This window comes from Epinephelus fuscoguttatus, linkage group LG12 (assembly GCF_011397635.1).
Source record: "Epinephelus fuscoguttatus linkage group LG12, E.fuscoguttatus.final_Chr_v1".
NCBI classification, from domain to species: domain Eukaryota; kingdom Metazoa; phylum Chordata; class Actinopteri; order Perciformes; family Serranidae; genus Epinephelus; species Epinephelus fuscoguttatus.
This window is the reverse complement of record NC_064763.1, coordinates 22,238,691-22,258,239: the sequence shown is the minus strand read 5'-3', so window position 1 is coordinate 22,258,239 and position 19,549 is coordinate 22,238,691. Positions and strand designations below refer to the sequence as shown.

The 19,549-nt window shown below is 42.9% G+C and overlaps 1 protein-coding gene across 3 annotated transcripts in view; it reads right to left on the bottom strand.

Moving 5' to 3' along the window:
- specc1 (sperm antigen with calponin homology and coiled-coil domains 1) overlaps positions 1-19,549 on the bottom strand; it is a 151,817-nt gene that overhangs the window by 74,469 nt on the left and 57,799 nt on the right. For all 3 annotated transcript variants that reach the window (XM_049592035.1, XM_049592036.1, XM_049592037.1), the window contains one exon: positions 3,340-4,907. In XM_049592035.1, the coding sequence (XP_049447992.1) occupies positions 3,340-4,907 (1,568 nt within the window). The remainder of the gene's footprint in view (positions 1-3,339; positions 4,908-19,549) is intronic.

Sequence of the window (19,549 nt, the reverse complement as noted above, 5' to 3'; positions counted from 1 at the left end):
AAAAAATGAAATGGTGCTAAGCAAACACTGTCTTTGTTGGTTAGTTTTTTGCCACCTAAAAAAAATCAATGTCAGATTAAGCGTACGCTATATTGAGAATATTTTCATCGCTCTACCTTGCTGCAGACAACCTTTCTGACGGGCAACTGAAGCTGTTACATCACTCTCTTCAATGCCACCAGATGCTTTGACAAAAGCAGTAATTTTACTTTGCAGAACACAGGAGCTGCTGGTCCACTGTTGCCTCAGTCAGTTAGTAAGTTTGTGTTATTGTGTGACTGTTTTAAGGGGTTCGTTCAGATTAAGCAAAATCACACAATAACATAAACAAATGAACTGATCAAGGCAGCGGCAGACCAGCAACTCCCATGTTCTGGAAGGTAAAATTACTGTTTTTGTCAATGGAGTCTGGCAGCTTTTTAGAGAGCATAGATACCAGTTTCATCTCTCTGTCAGACAGCAAGGTAAAGCAGGGAAAATATTCTGATACTGATTTTTTTTAGGTGGCTAAAATATGTTGTGCTGCTGTCCCTATCCACAGCAGAACATTGCTTAGCTTCTGTGGCAGTACTCCTGCCGGCTTCTCCAAACTAGGGCCATGTTGACCGCCATCTACTGTGGGTAATACACTGACTATGGATAAATACCTCATATAACCCCACTTCAAAACATTTGAACTACCCCATTAATTAAGGCTGGTTTTCAAGTATGATAAAAGTCACTTAGAAATAAGGGTTAATGTAAGTAACATTTAAGTGGGTTGTGAATAGTTATAAATGGCAGTAATGCAGAGTCCATGTAATGCTGTTTAGACAAGAGCTTAACTATGTCTGACAATGACAACATTGTCGTGACATGCAAGGTGACAGTGACTCATGGAAATAAGAGTTCAGTCAGGATTCGATCTGACTGCATCAATGTGTCCATTGCTCCAAGTATTGAACTACACTCAAGTTGAAGTCAGTGTACCATGATAGTTGCTGGCATCCTGAGAAATGGCACCGCGAAGCAGCTCTCTGTGAGCATACTAAAACAAGTGAGTGATGTAGTTATGCAGGACCGTCTCCTGCTGACACCATATGGCTCTAATAGATTAGGATGTTCGTGACTGAAGTTATGGCGTGGCCTCACCCTCACACCCATGTGGCAGAAAACAGGAGCGTGACTCAGAGGGTCACACACTGGAGGACCACCCTACTGTTGGCACTACAGTCACCGTCCAAAAATGACGACATCACTGAGCTGATGGTGACACGCCTCAATTTGGAGTCAACAACCACCTACATGACCCCAAACCCACACAGCCACAGCCTTTCTGGTGTTTGTGGTATTGAAGGGGAAAACCAAAGCGACTTGTGAGTATCATATGAAAACTATTTGAGTGAACAAGAGTTCATGTGCTGTGGTGGTGAAGAAAAGAATTCAGTACCAGCTGTAAACCCTGTTTAATGGTCATGTTTGGGCCATTTTGGAAACTCTGTGCCCTAATGTTCACATTCAATAAGTGACTGGGCCAAGAATGATTAAAAATGTTATGGCGGCCCATTTGACTCTCATTTTTTAGTCATTAGCAATCTCTAGACTGATGATACGGCTATTACTAAACACATAACTGTTGTGATTTGGTCTCTTTCTAATCTATTCCTGAAGATGACGGCACTGCAAGCACAGAATCTGAACATAAATCAATGAGCTGCTTTTTAACAAGTGAACTGTTGGTTTTGCTTTTTCATATTTTACAGTAAAAGCAAATTTTTCTTTGGGGAATTCCTGAAAGTTTTGTCAGACACAAGTGCTGCCCTCACTAACATAACAGAAAGTTTGTTGGAACAGTGAGTCACATATAATTCAAATACTGGATTGTACACACACCACTTAGCACAACACAATGGAAGCAACCAGCTGGAAAAAGTTTGAACAGTGCAGACATTCTCTAACCAGCAGAGAGTTGTCCAGTTTTAAATAGGCTCATTGGAATCTCTGACGACAACATTTGTCTCCAGATATCATCTCCAAGCAAAAATCTTATATTTTGTGATAAATACTAATTCCTTTAGTCATCATCTTATACAGGAAATATCTCTAACATTTAGTATTACCTAAAGTGTATATACAGGTTACGTTTAAAGGAACAGTGTGTAGCATTTAGTGGCAGCAAGGACTGGTGGAAGCAGCCAGCTGAAACTTCTCCCTTGTGCCAAGCATGAACTCCCAGTTGACCTTTCACTAAGTCCTGCTCTTTTGTGATGGTCCGACAAGCTGTCGCAGTAAACATGGAGCCCACACTGTAACTAACTGCACTCCCTGAAGAAATATAATCATATTTTTGGAAAAATGAAAGTGATTCCAGAGACAAGCAGACAGAGCGGTCTACAGTCTGTGTTTGAAGGATATATCCAGGATGTCAAACTGACTCAGCAGCAACAACAGGTTAAAAAGACAAAGATAGTTAGAAGCTAAAGCCCAACTATAGGCTACAGATCACAGTGTAGAAGTGAACCACCACATCACTGCTGATCGCCACACAAGACAATGACTATAAAGGGAAACTTTGCTGATATTGAACCAGCTGTGTGGCATCACAGTGTGTGCAGATGAACTGTGTTTGGCTTCACCCCCGTGCTGCTGCCAGCATCTGGACCTCCGCCGCGGGACAGAAAGGGATCTCCAGGGGAAGTCACGTTCATCTGCGCACACTGCGATGACACACAGCTGGTTGAATATCAGCAAGGTTTCCCTGCTTCCCTTCACTGGTTCCTGTACAGCAGGGTCGCTCTTTGTTTCACTGTTATAATCATTAAAAAGCAAAAGCAGCATGTAGATACATTCAGTAGGCTATATCTTCAGTAGCTAGCTAGCTAACCCTGCACTTTTCAGGGTCTGATGTTGGTTTTGGAACAGGGAAGAAACGTATATTTTTTTCCAGCCTCTCCAGGTAACGAGTATCATTAATACACGACGTGCCCCAGGCACAACATTTAGCTCCAAATCCACAAAACCAGCCTGAAAATGAAGGAAATCCGAAACGACTGCCTTAGAGTCAATGGAGCGCAGCTGTGTTGTTGTCGGACCCTGGTCTGAGCCGGCCCAATGCTACGTTATAATTGGCCAGTCTGCGTCTGGAGGCGGGACTTAGTGAAAGAACACTTAGAAATCCCTCAAGTGCTTACCAAGAGCCAAATTACCTGCAGAGATCTCCTTCTCTCCAAAACAAATAGACTTAGCGATTAAAATTGGTAAAAACAGTGAAGAAAATAAGGTAAAGCATAACAGGTCTCCTTTAAATCGTAAATACAATATATCACAAAAAAATGAGTTGTAACCTAGTACTCTTCCTACCTTGGACATTGTGGCTTGCACGTGCTCAGTCTCGGCCTGGGCTTGTAGCAGCTCCTGCCTCAGCTCTGTCAGCTCCACCTCCAGCCTGTCTCTCTCAGCGTGGGCTGTTTTCAGCAAGTTCTGCACTTCACTGCTGTCACCAGCGCTCTGCATGGCCTTCAGCTCACCCACCTTTTGCCTCTCAATGTCCACCTGCGCTTTCAGCCTACTGTTTTCCAGTCTGAGACAGTCTGCTGTTGCCCTCTGCTCCTCTGCGACCTGTGCTGCCTGACCTCCAGCTTCCACCTCCCTGTCCAGCTGGGCCTGCAGTCTGTCCATCTCCTCTTTGATGCAGCGCACCTGGCCCTGCGCCTCTTGGTGCTCCTCCTCCAGAGCCCGCAGGCTGCCTGTCAGCTGCTGCTGGATGTCCACTAGCTTCTCCCGTTCGAAGCGCGAGCTCTCGACCAGCTCGGCATACCTCTGCTCCAGCTCGGCCAGCCGAGGCCCTTGGCTACCCAGCTCCTCCTCCCTCTTGGCCTGAGCTTGTGCTTGCTCCTGAAGTCGGCCAGTGAGTGCTTCATTCTTCTGGGCCAGCACCTCCAGGCGCTCTCTCTGCTGTTGAAGCGAGGTCTGCAGGAGGCGTTTCTCCTCGGCCAGACGCTCATTCTCAGCCGTCAGCTCCTGCACCACTTGCTGCTGGTCAGCCAGCTCCTGCACAGTTGCCTGCAGCTCCTCGGCTGTGCTGTGGTGGCTCTCCTCCATCTTGTGAATCCTTTCGGTCAGGCTCTGCACTGACACATCCTGCCCTCCTGCACTGGTCACTGCCCCCGCTGTAACAGCTTCCGCACTAACACCGCTACTCACTGACTCTGAACGCGACGGGATCTTCTCAAACTCTGAGGAGTCGGGTGATGGTGAGTCCTTGGTGATGTCAGAACCAGAGGAGACAGAGGTTTTGAGAGGGCTGGCAGTGGAAGGAAGACTGTCCTGTTGCTGAGTTGAGGAGTTGGAGTCTGAGGGCAGTCCATTCACCAAAGGCTTGGAAGGGCTGCTTGTGTTTGTACTGGAGAGAGGAGAGGCCTCCAAGGAAAGCAATTTTTCCTTCAGTGCCTGGTTCTCCTCCCTAAGCCCTGCCAGCTCTCTCTGAAACTTCCCGTTCTTTTCCCTCAGCTCCCCAACCAGTACAAGGGCCTCCGCCACTTGCTCCTGCTCCCGATCTGCAGCCGGCTCTTGCCATGCGACAGAGTTGGCTGACGGTGAGGAGGGAGCAGTGGAGGCTTTACCTTTGCAGCGCTGCAACTCCATCCTGAGATTGCTGATCTCTAAGTCTTTGGCCTTGGCCTCAGCCAGCAGCTCTTTCACCTGGCACTCCAGAAGGCCCTTTTCCTGGCTCTCTGCATCTCCACGGGACTTGGTTGAACTACGTGTTTGCTTTGCCAGGGTGGAGAGGCTGGAAGTGCTGGCACTGGAAACCATCCTCTTAGTGGTGGAGCTCCTAAGCTGGTCCCTCAGAGAGATGCGGTCTCGTGTTATAGTGGAAGGGATTTCTCTAGGAGCTGGAATACCAGACTTCTTGGCCGCTTGTGCACCTGCAACGATGAAGTACAAATGAAACAGTGTTTAAGTACCTAAGTAATCAAATCAGAAATTTAATGTAGTCAATCCACAAAACAGTTGACTGTAAAAACTGTAAAAACTGTAAAAATTATGTGATAGTTATATAAACACATGTATATATCCTTCAAAAGTCTCACTGAGACTACAAATCTCTTTTTCAAGAATGACCTGACCAAGATGGCAGCATAAACATCGTCACAATAATAAACACAAGCAAACAAGTACAACTGTCACACACAACAAATGAGCATGTACGGCATCCACCTAAAATATAATAAAAAAAAAATACATAAATGTGCAATTTTCTAACAACGACTTCAGAAAAAAATTAAGGAGCAATCACATTGGCCGAGAGTGCTTTAATTGTCTTTTGTTCATTTCTCTATTTCAGCTACATAGACACTTCAGCGGGCTGACTCCAAATTATGAGTCATAAAGGCTTCATAAAGTATGAAACTATCAAAATATCCCTTTGATCTAAAAATTTTGAAACCTTGTTGATAAGTATAAATAAAAACCATGACCTACATTCACTACTGAGCAGTAGAAAGGTAGGAAAACACTACATCATTAATCTCTGGTTAGGCTAAAGTAAAAAGGTAATCTGGAAAGTTTACAAAAACAATACAATCATTAAAGGTAAACTTCAATATTTTTGACCATGGGACCCTATGTTTTGTATCCAAGTGACTAATGGGTGCAACAATTTTTTTTTAAACTGGTCAAGTATTGAGAAAGAGTGCTACAGCCTGAAGCCAAAAAAAAACAGGGCTGCAATGTAGTCTCTGTAGGTGATTTTTGCAATGTAAACTTTAAGTATCTAACAGAGAAATGAAGCATTTCTGCATATCTTTTGCTGGTGTTTTTGTTATTGTGACCAAGTTTCGCTCAAGGAGAAGTCTCATTCTGAAATCTTGCGAGAGTAACTTGTTGCAGGAAAACAACAGTGGAAATGTTCGTGAGAGTTGTAGAGAGAAGTGTGAAGAGTACAGAAAGCCTAGCTTAGTGTCATCTGAAAGATTTTAGACCAGCGAAAGGTAAAGAAAAACATTTCTCTGTAGGTTCTTTTCCTTAATGTTGTCAGACACTTAAAATAACAACCTGAGCCTGCCAGTGGTAAAAATTAACACTTTTAAGTGGACATAAATTGATGGTACACAATTGCCCATAGGGATTACACTGCAGCCTGTTTCGCTGCCGCGTCTGCAGCTGTCTCTCTCAATACTGGACCAATTTCAAAAATTGTTGTCTGAATCTGTCACTTGGGCTGCTTTCAGACTGAGAGTTGTCTTGCTTTGGTCCAAATCATCTAATTTTGTTACAAAGTTGCATAATTGCCTAGAGTTGGTTCATGTTCTCACAGCAGCATTTACAAGCGGACCAGTTAAAATGCCTTACACATGAAAGCTGCTCTTGATTGGTCAGAATTTCCATGTGGGAAAAATCCAGGAAGTAAACAAAACCTGGAGGAAGAGTACACTTGCAAGATAAATGTGACACTTTCTAATGTCACAATGGAGGGACAACTACGCAGGTTGATTTTAGCGCTGCTCATTGTGGACTATATTGCTGTCATTGTTCATTTTAGTCAAACCATACAGTTTGAAAACGAGGCGTGGCTCCAACTAGAAAACAATGTTTTGATGCATTGGATGTGCTGAATGTGCATATTAAGGCAGTACAGGAGGAGGTGCACATTAATAATCCTCCAGGACTGTAACATGCTCATGTTTAACCCAAACAATGTGTCATGTGAGTGCAGTTGGTTCAGATCCAGGTCGGAACACGTTCTCACCACAAACAAACCGCACCAGAGTTTGTTTTAAACCGGACTAAGACCACCTCTTCTAGAAGGTCTTGAAGGTTGTTTTGGTGTGCACCAGAGTGCGACTGCTGTGTTCATACCTGCCCAAATGAACTGCACTGAGGGGGCAAACAAACTTGAGTTCAATTGAACCAAACTAAATGGGGCAGGTGTGAAAGCACCCTTAGACACAAAAACACAGGGAAATAGGGTCCAGGTTTAACAGAATATTCATAAAGGAAAAATCTGTTAATTGTGTTTAGCAAAGTCAATGTGAAATATCACATGAGAAACACACATAATTTTACGGTAATAAAAAATGATGATTTAGTTTAATCAAATTGACACAAAGATCCACTTGGACTGCAAATGTGGTGCCAGCGGTGATACAACACAGATTCCAGTTTACAGTCAGGGAATTGTTATGTTTCAGAGATAAAACTTTACTCAGTAAAATAACCATATAGCAGGCTTGACATTGAAAAGGGGAGGTTAATGGAATCAGTGTACAGACATGCTGGGACCATGGATTTGTTAACATCATGTAATGACACTAATTGAATAGACAGTGTGTCACATTCAGACACTTGTATTATTCAGCAGTTTGATGTCGCTGGTCACTGTACCCTATTCACATATTGTTCTCTGTTTGGACAACAGAGCATCTGCCTGGCACTGTCTGTCTGTTACTGTCTGTGGTCATTCATCGCTGCAGCGGAGCTTAACTGTGGCATTTCAAAAGGCATCAGTGTGGGTCGCTGGCACGCGCCAGCCTTTTCCAGACCTCTCTCAAATATGAAGAGTATTTACTGATGCCTGGCGTGAGCAGGGTGCCGCCTGAAAACGTTTTATTGTTTATTTTCCGATCATTCAGCAAACAGCGATAGCAGACACAAGGGGGTTGCTTGTTTCAAAGGATGACAAAGGTCCCTGTGCACGTGGAGCATTCAGGCACAAAGCAGCTTAAGCAGTGCACAGACAAAGACAGCCCTGTGTCTCTCACATGCACACATCATCATCAAACCCACAGAGCAGAGACTAGACAGACAGCCTGTGTGCTGAGATAGACAGCACATCACCCTGAGCAGCACGTGCACACATTTACAGCACACATACACACACACAAAACTCCACAAACAAATGGCCTCGTTTGGAATGGAAATCCTATACTCCTGTGGGTTCTTTAAGTACTCTGCCACTGATAGGCACTTTGCACAGACTATCCCCTTATTGAATAAACTAGCAACTGTGGCAGGAGCTGCCAACACTGGCACAATTTCTGGGGTACAAAGCCGTTTAACATTCCCAGAGTGTGCAGCTGTGGTTGAAAAAGTGAGGTGGGCTTGCTAATTATAACCTAAAATCATTGAGTAAACACTCGAGGTTCAGATTTTTAAAGAACACCAGGGGCTTAAAGAAAAATGAAGAGTGGCAGAATGACACCTGGCTCTGTCGGTTCTGAACGTCAGTGAGATTAGGTTCTCAGTTAAAAGACTCTCTTTTACTTCTTCCACTCTGCTAGGATGCTGGCGTCCTCAGCTGACATTACTGTCTTTCAGAGGCTGTAGCAGGCCGAGTTTTAACACTCAACAGTTAGGATAAAGTTTGATGAGGGAACAACTAGCATTGTCCCAGGGGTCCCTTGACCTCTCACCTGAAGATATGTCAATGAAAATGGGTTCTAAGGGTCCCCACAAGCCTCCCCTTAACAGACATACAGACTTCATGCCAGTCCTATGCGGTTTTGGGCAAAAAAAACCCAACAACAACAAAAAAACAAAAAAACATAATATACCTGCATACTGGGGACTGCATAAATTGGGTATGACTCTGAGACTCTTGTGAATTCAGTGAGCCCACCTGTATTCATATGTGATGATGTTAGCCCCTACAGAGGCTGTTTCATTGTAGTAAGGCCATTTTCAATAAAACTTTACCTCACTGTATTCTCTTATGCAGAGGATGTATGGATTTCATGTAGGGCTGCCACTAACGATTTTTTTCATTGTCGACTAATCTGTCGATTATTTCTTCGATTAGTCGACTAATCATTTTATCGAAAAATGTGTTAAAATGTTGAAAAATGACGGTCTGTCTCGCCCAAACCCCAAAATTACGTCATCTAATGTCTTGTTTCATACTCACGCCGAAGGGTTTTAGTTCACTGTCACGGGAGAGTGTGTAAAGCTGCCAATATCTGAACTTAAGAAGCTGCAGTAAGAGTATTTTGGGGTACTTTTATAGTACTTTTCTATGAAAAATGACTCAAACCGATTAGTCGACTACTAAAATAGTCACCGATTATTTTAATAATCTAATCGTGGCAGCCCTAATTTCATGGATATATTATCAATACGGGGGTGTCTCAGCTGTTTCCAGAAAAGACGTACTTGCCTTCCAGTTGCAAAAAAATGCAATTCTTTAACAGAAATCTGTCAAAAGTTTTTGATACGAGGGCGGCCTCTAGCTCAGCCAGTACAGTGTCCACCCCACGTAGGCTGAGTCTTTTGCAGTGGCCTGGGTTTAATCCCAGCCTGTGGCCCTTTGCTGCATGTCATCCTCTTTCTCTCTTCCCCTTTCCTGTCACTTTCTGGCTACACAGTAATAAAGGCAACAAGAGCCCAAAAAATAATCTTTAAAAAAAAAAAAAAAAAAAATTTGATAGCAAATTACAGCATGGATTTTTCCGTGATGTTCCTTAAGATTTTGGTGTCTTAATGTGCTATTTTCAAGGGTTTTTTCCTGTAAATTTTGACCTTTTTTTTTTTTTTATCAATTCTCAAGTTGTCAAAAATTTAGCATGGAAAGGCCATCATATACTACCATCACAATCTTCTAAGCCCCTACAGGATGGAAGACAATGTCTGCTTCCAATAACGTCTAGTTAGACAACCTATGCATCACATACAAGAAATTAAACAGAGCTGAGACAACTGTGCCTTAGTTAGTTAGATTTTAGCCACATAAAAATAATCTCTGTTAGTTCAAATGTATGCTATATTTTGAATATTTTCAAGGCTTTATCTTGCAATCAGACAGCCTTTTCCAATCGGGAACTGAGGCCGTTATCTCAAAGCCACTACTAATTTCTCTTTGCAGAATGAGGAACTTGCTGCTCTATAGCTACCTCAGTTGGCTATAGTGTGTAAGGTAAAGCGCTTAACATATTGCAGATATAGCATGAACTGAATTTAATGTTTTTTAGTGGCTAAAATTTGTTTGCAGTCCCCCCTGTCCACAGCAACACATTGCTTAGCTTCCATGCTGGTAGATTTGGTTTATCAAAGATGCTAACAGAGCAATACTGTACATAAAATAAGCAAAACACAGATGTCAAATAGGTCAGACCACCATGTTTAACTATAGATCTTTAAATGTTACAGTTTTGACTAAAAATGACAACGGAAATGAACAAGTTCAAATCAACTTCCACTTGTCTGGGGCGTCGGTAGCTTAGTGGATAGAGCCAGCACCTCATGTATAGAGGTGATGCCTCGCTGCAGTGGTCGCGAGTTCAACTCCGGCTTGCAACCCTTTGCTGCATGTCATCCCCCACTCTTTCTGTCTCCCCACTTCACACTGTCCAGTACATTAAAGGCAAAAAGCCCCAGAAAATAAAAGAAAAAAAAACAAAAAACTTGCAGTTGTTTGCCCGGAAGTGTTTCCTGTTACATTGAGTCAGTCTGTACGTTGTAAAATTTCAAAGGTTGAGAAGGCACCGAACCAAAACCCATCTATTACAAAACTTGATGCAGTGCTGAGCTGCATGCCAAATTAATCCTCAGGTTCCCAGCTTTTAGATGATGAAAGCCACTTGTATGTTGCATAAACTGTTGACCTGCTATCTCAATCTAAAGACCCCCTGCACCACCTAAAAAAAAAGGGTTAAAGGAAACTAGGAGCTGTAAAAATGAAGAGTTGCAGAGTGACACTCAGCTCTTTCACTTCTGAATGTCAGTGAGATTTAGCTAAAAGCCACTGTTTAAAAAGAACTGCAACGTGTTTGGACTGACAGGACGCTGCCATTTAAATTCACATTAACAAATGCCACACTTCATCCTAATCAGTTAGATGAATTTGTGACTGGACAGAGCTGCACTTGACAAAGATCCAGCGTCAACAGTCACTTTTCTGTGCACTTCACAGAGGATGAAGCCATGACTGGCAGAATGAGGGCAGCATGCACTCCTAAATTATGTACTGTCACATGGAAGATGTTAACACTAAATCAGCACTGTGTGCTCTAAATGACTGTTTACTATGCACTACAGGAAGCATCACCCAGACACGGCCAGAGAAAGAATGAAACACCTCACAGCTCGCGCATATTCCACAACCACTTGTCATATTCTCATAATAGGTGGCAATAAAGACGGGGACAATAGGTCCTTGTTAGAGACAGACAGGACAGTCCGATGTGATTAAGATCAGTCCGGTCCCACGAGGATGAGTGATGCCAAGAGCGGGACTTTCATTTGCTGTTCCATCATATTCTGTTTTCCTCTGAGTGAATAAAACCCAGATGGAGCACATGAACTCACTCATCTTTAGATCGCCCACCTCTTTAACCATGACATCATCGCAGCTGCTTAACGTGCACAGAGACATGACACCAGTCTAGATGCCAGGAGTCCGCACAGACAGCCGGATCCTAAAGAGGAAGAAACAGCCACAAGAGTACAGTGTCAGATAGTTGAACTGACATTTTTATAAGCCTTCTTTCTAGAAAGAAAGCTTATAAAGAGGTTGCCTAAGTTGGCCAAATATTATCTTAGACCAAAAACAATATTGTTATATAAAGCTGACATTAGCCACCACTGACAGTGTATCAGTGCATCTCTGGTAGATAAAAAATACCACCCCAGTGAAACAACCTGTTTCCAAGACCAACAGAGCAGCTGCAGAACGTTTATTATATCAATTTTCACATCATCACGTGCCAGACACTGGAGACAGAGACTTAGACTCTATTTAAACCTACACACAGAGGGCAGGGGAAGACACCTAAAGTTGAACATGACACTGGATCAGCCCAGAGTACTAATAAAGATACCAGAAACAGCCTATTAAATGTATTTGACGAGCTTTTTGAACAATCTAGGATAAATGATGACGTTGTATTGAAGAGCGGAGAAAGGGAGACTAACAGAAGTGCTTCCCTTCCTCAGACACTATAGCTGAGATGTCCCTGAAAGAGGCAATTAACCTCCAACTGCTCAAGTCAAGCTGTTCAGTGGCCACCTTCAAAAGACTCCCAGGACAGAATGTGGATAAGTGCATTAGCGTGTAGCACTGCTGTAAATTACATTGCCTGCCTAATGTTTTCCAACAATTTCTTCACCATACAACTAAGCCAAACACAATTAAGACAAAAGAGCAAAGAAACGACCAGTTAATAACACAGCCATAGAGTATTTTGGACGAATTTTCAAGGCCAAAACGCACCAAAAGCATCTGACCCGCACCTGTTAAAGGGCACCTATTGTATTAAATTGCCAAACACGAATCAAAAGCATTAAGAGGCAGGACAAACTGCTTCGACGCCCCTACTTCGAACTTGTTACGATTTTGGATCGTCAATGAGGACTCATCGAGTAAAGCTTTTTTTATCCTGCAGCTGCAGTACCTGTTCGGAGAGAGCTAACGGAATAAAAAAGTAAGGATTTTATCCACAGAGGACAAAATTTTATTGAAGTTTTGCCAGCCTACATATAAATAGCCACCACATTGGTGAAGATTCTCAGTCATCCAGGTCATGGAGTTTCTTAAAGATGTTACACATCTCGTCTAAGAGGCTTCTTCAGTTCTAACCGACTGGTGGGGAGTTGCAGGCTTTATACCCTGTGTGGATATGAACCCTTACAAAATCGCTGAGGTTCTTTGGTGTTGTCTGCATTTCAAATCTGATGCCTGCAGTGCGCCATAGGAGCCTCAAATGATGCGTGTCAAGTGAGGCACACCAGTTATCGCTTTCAGTCGATTTGGGCCTTTAAGCTGTTATCACACACTACATCAAAGTTGTTCACACACTACATCAAAGTTATGGGTGTGGAAATTTTGTACATTTACCAGTCAATCTACATTCTGCCCCCCTTCCCCTTTAGGTCATGAGTTTTGGATGGTGACCAAAAGAATGAGATTGCAGATATGAAAAGCCTAAATGACTTTCCTCTGTAGGGTGACTGGGATAAGCCTGAGAGATAGATAGGAGCTCGGACATCCAGAGGGAACTCGGATTAGAGCCTTCTCATCGAATGGGGCCAGCTGAGGTGGTTCAGGCATCTAATCAAGATGCCTCCTGGTCGCCTGCCATTGGAGGTTTTCTGGGCACGTCCAACTGGCAGGAAGCCCCGGGGCAGAACCAGAACATGCTGGAGGGATTATATATCTCATCTGGCTTGGGAACATCTCAAGGTCACCCAGAAGGGAGCTGGAAAACGTAGCTGGGGAGAGGGACATCTGGGATACCTTGTTAAGCCTGCTGCCCCTGCGACCCTGCCCCAGGTAAGGGGATGATAGATGGATGGCAAGGCGACTCACAGTCTGGTGCATACAGAATACACAGTATAGATTGATGCATGTGGAACCAAAGTTCACAAGCTCAGGTTCAGCCCCAGAAACTTTGAGCCATAAGCTGTTAGCAGCAGGTGCTAAGGTCAGCACAATAAGGAGACTGCAGTGTGAGTCAGTCACACTATGCCGAGTGCAAATTAAACAATGGAGCTGAAGGACCCGTCTGCGGGTTCCCAGTCAAAAGACAAGAGTGGTGTGTTGACATTGCTCATCTTTGTAGAGTCTGTGAATGGAAATACATTCGATATCCCAATGCACATTCACCAGAATGATCAATGTTTGGGTGCTCTGAATATAGCCAAGCTAGAACTAAGTGAAACTCTTCATGCCAAAGTTTTATTTTATCAATAACAGATATATTTTGGTATTTTTAGTTTTATATCATAAGAGATGTTTCTTAGTTGTATAGCCTGTTGTGACCTGCTGTCTTTTGGGGTTCAAATGTTTCTCATTTTTATAATGACAATAGTCTACAGATGCTTCTAGTAGGAAAAATGTTACCTTGGTCCCCAGCAGGAAGATTGTGTCCGTCTTTTACACTTGCACTACTGTCTGTTCAAAATAAATCACAAGAAGTATGCCTTTATGCATTTGTTGTTGTTGTTTTTTTGCTGCACCGAACTGTGACTTTTTGGTATCGTTAAAGCCATGAAGGATGAAAGGATGGATTTTTTTTTAAACAACTGTTTGGTAGTAATTGGGATGCAAACATCTTAAAATTGCTTTGGTTTTATTAAGAGAATTTTGTGTGTGTGTGTCCAAGAGGGCACAGGAACTACATTTCCTTATGGCTCAGGTCCAGGACCATTTATAGCTTCCTCTAAGAAACACTAAATCTGTGAAAAGAAGTGCAATGGACAGTTAACTGGCTCACCGAGAAGCTTTCCTCCTCTAGCGGGGAATAAATCCTCATGCAGTCGAAGGAGTCTAGCTCTTATTGATAGCAAAGTGCAAATACTGCCAAACATCACTTCTGAAGAAAGTGAAAAAAAATCCCCAGTGAGAGAGAACATTGTCAGATGATGTGTTTTGTACTTCTTCTTCCTTCATTGCTTACACTATAGGCGTAGTCAATTGTTCTAGATGAGGAATTTTCTCATGAACAATGACAGTGTCTAGTAGGACTGGGTATCGTTTAAAAATATGACAATGCTAGTACTCTTCATGTGATAACAATACCAATGGAGTACTTCATTCAATACCTTTTATTTTGGCAGATACTTCCTAAATCCAGATGTTCATAGCCAACAATGCAATTAGCACCTGGTGTATAAATATCCAATGTGGCTATTCACATCTGGGTATATATTCCTGTGCATTGAGCAATGTTGAAATATGAGGTTATCACGAACAGGTCTATTCAAATATTCTGCAAAAGTTAATGCACACAGTGTGTATTTATACATCCTAAAAACTGAAGACAAAAGGTCAATTAAGTCTAAAAATAATAAGCGAATACTGACTCGGGACAGGGCGGCACGGTGGTGTGGTGGTTAGCACTCTCGCCTCACAGCAAGAGGGTTGCCGGTTCGATCCCGGGCGTGGGAGCCCTTTTGTGTGGAGTTTGCATGTTCTCCCCGTGTCAGCGTGGGTTCTCTCCGGGCACTCCGGCTTCCTCCCACAGTCCAAAGACATGCAGATTTGGGGACTACGTAAATTGATAACTCTAAATTGTCCGTAGGTGTGAATGTGAGCGTGAATGGTTGTTTGTCTCTATGTGTCAGCCCTGCGATAGTCTGGCGACCTGTCCAGGGTGTACCCTGCCTCTCGCCCGATGTCAGCTGGGATAGGCTCAAGCCCCCCCGCGACCCTCAAGAGGATGAAGCGGTTAGAAGATGAATGAATGAATGAATGAATGACTCGGAACACAAACCCCAGTCTCCTGTGTAAAAGTCCTGTGCTCGACCCATTCATCCATCACATCTTCCTCCCTCCATGGACTGCGTCGCTCTTTAAACTATGTCACCTGGCTTTTTGGCAGTATGTTCCTGAGTTTATCTTAGAAATTTTTCACTTTTTGGCTAGTACTAGCTTTAACCGTGATGCCTGTGCCCTAATCCTAACCATTCCTGACCCTGGAATGTCAACATGACGAGTACTAACCAATCGCAGTACACAATGGGATCCATAATAACGTGTTGAGGGATGGGTGTAAATAGCCAAAAAGCTGCAGATAGACACTCCTTTTTTTCTGCTACAGGTACAATTTGGTGACATCTCGCCACACTGGTCTGCCAATTCCCTCAAATACACCATGCTCAACTTCCACACCACAGACTGCAGAATCTGTGGGTGATGAAACAAGATTTTGGTATCTATAGTGTTTTGGTTTCCATTTCTACTTCTTTCGTCATCTGAGTGGTACTGACCAATCATGTTTGAACAGCAGGTTAACAGTCTGTATGGAGTGGAGCGCATTTGCCAAAATTTAATCTGGGAACCCATCAGCCCTCGTGTAATGATGATTTAGCTTTATATTAGCTTTATCAAAAAACATACCAAGTCTTGGCTTGGATATTCGCTGGCTATACCGGATCAGCCAGAAATATTGGTCCTCGCCCTCAAAGGCTTACTGTTGTCGAACCTAAAGCCGATGGGTTCCGAGATTGGAATTATAGCTGCTGTGGCAATAGGCCAATCACGTGCCGCATTAAATCAAAGAATGCTTCATTTCTAGATCTGGCAACCACAAGGATTGAATGCAGGTATCGTTTGACTGCAGAAGTTGAAACTGGATTATTTTTAGTGAATACCTTGAAGTTATCAAGTACTGATACCCAGCCTTTGTGTTTAGACAGTAGCTAAAAACAGACTTGCTGCCAACTTCAATAGACCCGTCTGAGGAGACTGAGCGTATTAAATGACTGTGTTGTTTACATTAACTAATTATCCAAATGAATTACGCAGACTGACTTCCAGTAATCCAAAGGCATGCAGTTATTCCATGGGAAGTCAGCTCCCTGATCACAGTAATGCACAGTGCTGGCTTCTTTCTCTCTAATGAAGATAAGCTTTCAAATCACAGCAGGAGCCGTGTGGCTGGATGCCGTCCAGCACCAGCCAGTTAACTGCGGCCAGCCTGACTGCCAGCCAAGAGGTGACAGAGTGCACTGTGAGCAAAGTGCACACAGTCTTCAATTTACAGAACAGGAGGGGTCCCGGGTGAGGAGTCATGATGAATTAATGAGTGCAGGTGGTCAAGTGTCAGAGAGTTGGCACCTGAAATGACGCACTGGCTTCGTCATCATCACAAACAAAGCTTCGGATGGGAATCTCTCCCTGCCACTCCTCTGTCTTCCCCTCTGTGTTCCAGGAAATGTGGTGTGCAGTTTTTTAGTTAGGTGGAAGTGAAGAGGAGAGACACAGAACACGGCCTGTGTGTCTGGCCTTCCTGTTGTCCAACTGTCAGGGCATGAAATAGGTCAACAGGCGCCCATCAGTCAGACTCACAGGCATTCCTTTCCTCTTACTGGAGTGGAGGATAGACAGAAGCGAGGCTCCATGACTGCCACAGTGACTGAGCAGAGATTAGCCTGGATGGTAAGCTGCATCACAAATGTGCTGCTGAAAACCATGACACTTGTTGAGGATTAAAGTGTTTGTTCATTGCACTAAGGTTCTATAAACGACTGCAAACCAAGCTACACATGTAGAACATGCTTTGTGTATCCAGCATGGAAACATCCTACACGATATTTCCAAAAAGCAGCTGGATTCTCTGACTCGGCTTCCGGTCTAGGACCTGACATCATAAGAAAGGTGATAAATAAACAAGCAAATAGATAACACAAAACTGCAGAAGCTCCCTACAGCAATGCCAAACACAAAGCTGTGTACACCTGATATACTTAACTACATCATAAAGCTGCAGACAACAGTCTAACACCTGTCTCTGATTGGCTGTTTGCACTTGGGGTAAGACAAATTCCAAAATAAAACAAACCTTTGGTTAAATATTTGAGACTCATTAGAAGAAAATAAGTCAACATGCCGTGACTTTCACACCCATAAAACTGAATATATTTTATCACAGTTTTTGGCAATTTTTTTAACCAATAACATGAAACAGGTCTGAGCTGGTTGTATACCTTTGTGTCCAGCTTTTTCTTACTGCAACAGATCTTTCTTTCTGCCATCAGCTAAATGGAGGTGCTACTGTCTGATATCATTTGATAACACGGTGAGCTCTATTCAAACTATTCTATATGTAAACATATCACTGCAAAACCTTCGCTGCATAAAGAAAACAAGTTTATGTTCAAAAGAACAAAATAAATAATGGGAGTCAGGAGATGGTTTGCTGTTTCAGCAGCTGGTATGCAGGATACACAACCGGAGACCGGGAAATATGCTCAGTATGGGTTGGAAAAAATCCATTCATTTAAGTGTTCATTCATTTCAGTTGATGCAGAGGTAGAAAGAACCACTTTTGTTGCTGTAATCTATTAGTAACATGACACCATTTCCGTTTTAAGAAAAACAGCGTGGAAGTGAGAAAGCAGAAAATAGCGAACGGTCCGAGATTCATGTTTATTATTAATTATTTTTTAATTCTATTTTCTTATTTATTATTTTTTATGACACTAGCTTGATGAGCAGGAGTAGCTAAGTTAACTTAAAAATATATATTTCTTAAATATTCAAATGTACATGTACATTTTCCTTGCAACGTTTCTAAGCAGAAGTACCAAATACTGCTGAGGGGGCGGCAGTAGCTCAGTCCATAGGGACTTGGGTTGGAAACCGGAGGGTCGCCTGTCCGGACCAAATATGGAGCGTGGACTGGTGGCTGGAAAGGTGTCAGTTCACCTCCTGGGCACTGCCGAGGTGCCCTTAAGCAAGGCACCGAACACCCCCAACCACTCGGGGCGCCTGACCAAGGCAGCCCCCTCACTCTGACATCTCTCCACTTAGTACATGTATAGGTCCTGTTTGTGCATGTGTGTGTTCGGACCTGTGTGTAATTGACAGAAAGAGTGAAAAAATTGTAAAACATCAAAAAAACAAAAGAAGGACTGCCAGACGTGTATTTTTCGAAATATGTCTCATGACATACAGTCTCTGGAAGTGTATGACTCAACTTTTCCACATGGTCTTGTGTTAAAAAAATAAACAAATATTGCAATAAATTGTAATATTGAGTAGCGATACTTGAAAATCACAATACATATCAAATTAGCATCCAAGTATGTTGATAGTATTTAATAAGCATATCGTCCCAGCCCCAGTGGCTAAGGTGATATTTCTTCTTTTGGGATTACTCGACCACCAGAAGAAAATAATAAAAATTTATCAAATCATAGAAAATGTTTGGAAAAAAATGAGTAAAAGACTGAAGACTGACAGATTAATGCAGACTGACTGATGTGCAGAAACACACAATTATATTTAAGGTCTTTGCTGTGCCTCTCTTGTCAGCAGGCGGCATGCTAATCAATCGTACCTACAACTGACCAGGCAAACCTTGCACCCTGCCTTTTCAAAAACAGTCAGCATGCAGGACTGTGAAGAACTGTGTGTTTAAGCTGAGATGCTTGTATCAGCCTGAAAAGTGAACAGCTCTGTGTTTCCTCTGCAGCACGGCATGAAAGTGCAGCATGAGAGCTGGCAAGCCACAGAGGGCCACTTGGCCCGGGTTCTTTGGCTCCTTTAATCATTTTGATTGAATCATTTTAACTGGCCTTCATGGGATGACTTTTAACACAGCATCCTTATGCTGATCCACTCCGCTTTACACTACTTATGGAGCCAATACCCTACAGAGACATCCAATAGCGTGGACCGTGAGCCGGCCAACTGGGAGGGAGAATTTCTTCATGCTCCAAATGGAAAACAGTTTAACACAGGACTCACTGAAGGAATAATAATATGCCATTTTACATGATTGTAGGTTTACAGGATCAGCGTGTGTGATGGGTAACAGGTTGTATTGCTAAACTTAGTTTTAAACTTCTGATGATTTCCATTTTAGGCCCTTTACCTTTGGAATAAATGTTACAAGACTTAAGATGTATTAAGCTGTGATCTACTTTCCTGGATTGACCACAAAAAGGATTTTAAGAAACCTATTCTATGGAAAGATTAAGCTGCAAATAGGGGTTTTTGCGAAAGAACAGACAACATCAGCCTCTAATCTCAAGCAACATTTAGGTACTGTGGCTCCCTTTTCACTGACCACAGCTTAAAACATAAACAACAGAGAAGCAACCGATATTACAGAAGGGCTCAGTCTCACCA